This window comes from Plectrocnemia conspersa, unplaced genomic scaffold, assembly GCF_051122295.1.
Source record: "Plectrocnemia conspersa isolate PC_06_02 unplaced genomic scaffold, ASM5112229v1 ptg000009l, whole genome shotgun sequence".
Taxonomy (NCBI): Eukaryota; Metazoa; Arthropoda; class Insecta; order Trichoptera; family Polycentropodidae; genus Plectrocnemia; species Plectrocnemia conspersa.
In genome coordinates, this window is record NW_028277173.1 from 10,100,378 (window position 1) to 10,105,389 (window position 5,012).

The window sequence follows — 5,012 nt, forward strand, 5'->3', positions numbered from 1 at the left end:
GTACGGATCGCTACCTAAATTTAAATTATGTGGAAGTAAATTTTGGTTTGCATGCAATGACCTTAACTATTGATTATAATAAAAAATACTACTATATATTGAATTTGTTATACAAAAACAATTTACTTATCGAAATTATTAACCATCACTAAACCTAGCGTTCGAGCGTATATTGACAGTGGTCAACCGGTTTCCACCTTTTTCCATCAATTATTTGTAGGTTTCGAAAACCTGTTGTTTAAAAATTAATAACATTCGCTCTAGAGGAAATTTCGCACATTTACTTAAGTAACATTGAAATTTGTGAATATATTTTGAGTAAAATATAATAATAGTATACACAAGGCGACTAATACATACTTACGACTATTTTATTTAATTAAGTTCCTTAAATAATTTAGGGCATACATAATACATATTTTCCGATTGCTGTCTTTACTCTGATACTTATTAACCATATAAGAGTTTCCTTCACACCCTGTAGGTGCGTATATACATACGTTTAAATATACACAAGGGCGTTTGCCTAGTTAAATAGTGTCGGTTTACTGTTCCACAGGATGAGACCTCTGGTGTCAGACCTTCATTCGGCTGTCGAAATTTATATTCATAACTTTGGCCGTAAGAGACACTGGTGTAGATGGGATTCTTTATGGGGATTCGTGAAAAGCGGCCACATTTTGAGTCGGGACACCCCTTAAATCCGGCGCAAGGGGAAAACGTTGGAAAAGCGACGCGTCCACGCCTTGAGGGAAAATTACGACCGACGCTCAGATTACATTTGGGAATGTGCGAAGACATGTGTGATCTAGAGTTTCATGTATATTTGATACATACATATGTATATAATGTTTGTCATCTTCTCATCAACTAGTGTCCATCAAGACCGACGCTACTTCTAATCATCTTAAGATTCCGTTACTAACTTTATTACTAGTACTCACCCCAGTAACAAAGTAATTAGCTAAAGCGAAAAGTAGGTACAATAGAGAAAATTTTAAATTTTAAAACATCGACATGTTTTTCTTAAGTAATATATAAACTAAATAATAATCATATTAATAATAAGTATGTATTCGTAATATGAACTTTAATCACCAGACTTCAGGCTAGTAATTTTCGGGCGATGCACCAGAATCACCACTACGTTTTATTAAATAAAACGTAAATTTTATACATTTTCTTAAAAATATACGTTAAAAACAACGTATATTTTTTTTTTATTTTAATTTTCACATTAAATAAATATATCTAGATTTTTTTAAAACCATATTTACTTTATGGGCACCAAATCGTTTTAAGTTCTAAAAGTTTTAATCTGGCCCTGATATATCACATATACGTAAGTATTTTATATGATATTTAGGCCTGCTTTATTTAATTAAAAAATGTATATACATATAATATTTTTCGTAAATATATTTTTATTTTGTTTATAAAATATAAAATAAAGTATCTATTATATATAACATAGTGTATTACAATATTTAATTAAATTGTGTTGTATATTTTTTATGGTGCGAGTGTAGTGGTAGTGTCTGGAGCTGCAGTAGTGGTTGTTGTATCAGGTGCTGCTGTAGTAGTTGTTGTACCAGGATCTGCTGTAGTGGTTGTTGTACCAGGATCTGCTGTAGTGGTTGTTGTACCAGGATCTGCTGTAGTGGTTGTTGTACCAGGATCTGCTGTAGTGGTTGTTGTACCAGGATCTGCTGTAGTGGTTGTCGTATCAGGTGCTGCTGTAGTAGTTGTCGTACCAGGAGCTGCTGTGGTGGTTGTTGTACCAGAAGCTGCTGTAGTGGTTGTCGTGCCAGGAGCTGCAGTAGTGGTAGTCGTACCAGGAGCTGCTGTGGTAGTTGTCGTACCAGGAGCTGCTGTGGTGGTAGTTGTACCAGGAGCTGCTGTAGTGGTTGTTGTACCAGGAGCTGCTGTAGTGGTTGTCGTGCCAGGAGCTGCAGTGGTGGTTGTTGTACCAGGAGCTGCAGTAGTGGTAGTCGTACCAGGAGCTGCTGTGGTAGTTGTCGTACCAGGAGCTGCTGTGGTGGTCGTTGTACCAGGAGCTGCTGTAGTGGTTGTTGTACCAGGAGCTGCTGTAGTGGTTGTCGTGCCAGGAGCTGCTGTGGTGGTTGTTGTACCAGGAGCTGCTGTAGTGGTTGTCGTGCCAGAAGTTGTTGTAACAGTTGTTGTGCTAGTCGTGGTTGTAGTTGAAGTGGGTGCGGTTGTCGTAGAGGTTGTAGCGGTTGTTGTAGATGTTGTCTTTCTGTGTTTTTTCGTTGGATGTGTGCACTTAGTCTTAGGTGAAGCTGTAGTAGTCGGTGCCTTTGTTGATGACGATCTATGTGTCGTTGATCTATGTTTTTCCGTAGCGTGGGGGCATTTTGATTTTTTAGTCGTTTTCGTGGCAGATGCTTTAGTCGTAGTCGATTTCCAAGGTCTTGCCCAAATAGTTACCTAAAATAATGTACATGTGGTTATATTTATTTCCATCATTTAAAAAGGCTAATGACAAAAAAATTTAAATTACTTGATTTAATAAATGACTATTTGTTAAATAAAATTATGTTTAAAATAGTTCACAGTTACGCATAAAATATATATGTATTCAATAGCCAGAATCATACTACGGTTTTTATTTTTTAGGCTATTGTTAGCATGTATAGTAAATACATTACACTTACTGTATATTTAAAAGAAGCAGATACTCTCGAACGGAATTGTAAATGAGCATTAAAGTTTCCAGGTCCTCCATGATTTACACTAACAGATCCATAGTTATCGCCTGTAAACGTAGCCCTCACTCTTGTTATTAAGTTCCCAGATATGGAAAACTTTAATGTTTCCTAAAAAATGTTAATTATTTTAATATTATTTAATGATATTTGTATATATGTATATATATATTCACTCGGGTTGATACGCACTGTTACGATTCCGTTGCGGATCGCCGATTTTTGTATTACTTTATTAAACACAATCTTATCGCTCGGTAAATTTTTGCCCGTGTCTAAGCTTTTTGAAATCGGTGCAATTTTGTCTTCATCTTCATTACAAATGGAGATTGCTACCAGCAAGACTAAAATGTTCAACATTAAAATTAATATATTTCTATACAATTAACAAAACGGCTATACAATGGTAAATAGAGTTATTTTGATGTCAGGAATCTATCTATGAAACTAGACAGAAAGACATATGTTTTTAGTAATAATGGCATATTAATGCTTTGCCAGGAATTTAAAGATCAGCCTGAGATGTTATCGTTAGATTTTAAAATCTTGATTTTTGCGCATTTTATAGTGACGACAAGGGCAGCAAACTGTTCATCTTTTAATATATACATAGCTACAATTTAATCACCATTTTTTTTCTAAATTTAATTTTAAAGCACTTTTACTTGCTTATGGTTTATCTATATATGTAAGGACAAGTATATGATAATAAACCCTACTATTTGGTTGGTATGGAAAATGTTTTAGAAAAGAATATTGCTTGTACTAAGAATCAATACATAATGATGAAATGACTGAATAAATAAGCTACATTAAAAGCCAGTAGCTATACATGAAATCATTTATTCGGTAGATACAGAAAGCAAAATATTTGGTTTAAATAAACACTACCATTTTACTCACTTAAATAATCAAAAAGCAATATAACATAATTGAAAAGAATAGAGATGTATTATGCACGCTGAAATACGTCAACACTCGAGTTCGAGCGAGTGACATTGTCCCTTCAGGCTTGCATTATCTTATAGACATAACAGGTATTTGTATGATATATATCTTCATATTACTGCAACATACACATACTTTCATTTACGATTGCTTTACTGAAACTCCTGTCACTCCTTTAATGATATTGTATTCTGAGCTCAATATTGTATTGAATCGAAATAAATGGAAACGTGTGGTGCACGCGATCCAATACGTGATATAGACAGAAATGTATGGGTACCATTGTGTATTTAAAAAAAAACATACATTGTATCTAAATATAAAAAAATAATAGAAATGTTTGAAAATATTCAAGAATATAAACTTACGAAAAACAAAAATCTGCTTCATCATCTTCGTGTTGAGGAATACTTGAAGTAGTAGCGTACAACTGTTCAAGCTTTCAACTGTGAACATTTATTTTTTCAGTTGGCTTTTTATACTTGATTGTCTGTTTACGTTTCATAACACTTTCCTAAGATAATGCATATATGTTCCAGTCATTGACTCACAGGTGCAGCGTTTCGCAATGTTTTTATATGTAATAGAAAAACGCAGTATCATTATCATAAACATAATAATAAAAAAACAGCATATAAATACGAAACCTGATAAGTGAAAAAAAAATATTTTCATTGCATGTTAAATAATATATGTACATCTTTTTTCATTGCTCGAAATGCGCATAAGCTGCGGATGAACGCCATCAAACTATACGGCGAAAGCTCGGAAAAGCTCACCGAGGAGGAAAAAAATAAATAAATCATAAATTTTATTTTTATCGCAAAATATATGGCCGACGCAGGATTATTCTCTTTTTAATTGATCAACGCATGTAAAAAAGGACCGCAGCCTCCGAAGCGGATCGTTTATCTTGAAACATGATATATAGTCTGTTTTAATTGTGAGAGTGTGAGCGGATCAATTAATTTTACGTTTTTACTATTATTGTTAGCAAGAAAATGAGTATTATTTATAATATAATTTAATTTATATATTGTACGTTGAATATACATATTTATAAATACATATGTACGTCTACCTCTTATATAACACATTCATAACGCTATTCGGTTAAAATATCTTCACTCCGTCACAACACCTTCCAGACTATTGATCTATCGTTTATGAAAATAATTATACTGCATATCAATATATTTCTAACTAACGCTAACTACAAAAATAGTTATTACGATATTAATTTTAATCGATTCCCTGGTATCATGTTATTCTATGTTTCTCTAATCTCACGTGTTATTTACTATTTTTAACACAATTTAATCAAAATAATTATGTATC

The 5,012-nt window shown here is 33.2% G+C and overlaps 1 protein-coding gene across 1 annotated transcript; it reads right to left on the reverse strand.

The window, feature by feature from the left end:
* Positions 1-1,406: 1,406 nt before the first annotated feature.
* Positions 1,407-4,120, reverse strand: LOC148231880 (uncharacterized). Its single transcript, XM_088191597.1, has 4 exons — positions 4,043-4,120; positions 2,919-3,070; positions 2,676-2,837; positions 1,407-2,448 (listed from the first exon to the last, which is right to left on the reverse strand). The coding sequence occupies exons 1-4, from the start codon at positions 4,065-4,067 to the stop codon at positions 1,513-1,515; spliced, it is 1,275 nt and encodes a 424-aa protein (XP_088047723.1). The 5' UTR covers positions 4,068-4,120; the 3' UTR covers positions 1,407-1,512.
* Positions 4,121-5,012: the final 892 nt, after the last annotated feature.

What these genes read in the sequence shown, in the direction of transcription:
- LOC148231880 (XM_088191597.1), bottom strand. Translation starts at nt 4,067, where the DNA reads ATGATGAAGCAGATTTTTGTTTTTC. An exon ending in TCCGCAACGGAATCGTAACA is followed by an intron (nt 2,838 to 2,918) that starts GTGCGTATCAAC and finishes AACATTTTTTAG; the next exon opens with GAAACATTAAAGTTTTCCAT. An exon ending in CTGCTTCTTTTAAATATACA is followed by an intron (nt 2,449 to 2,675) that starts GTAAGTGTAATG and finishes ACATTATTTTAG; the next exon opens with GTAACTATTTGGGCAAGACC.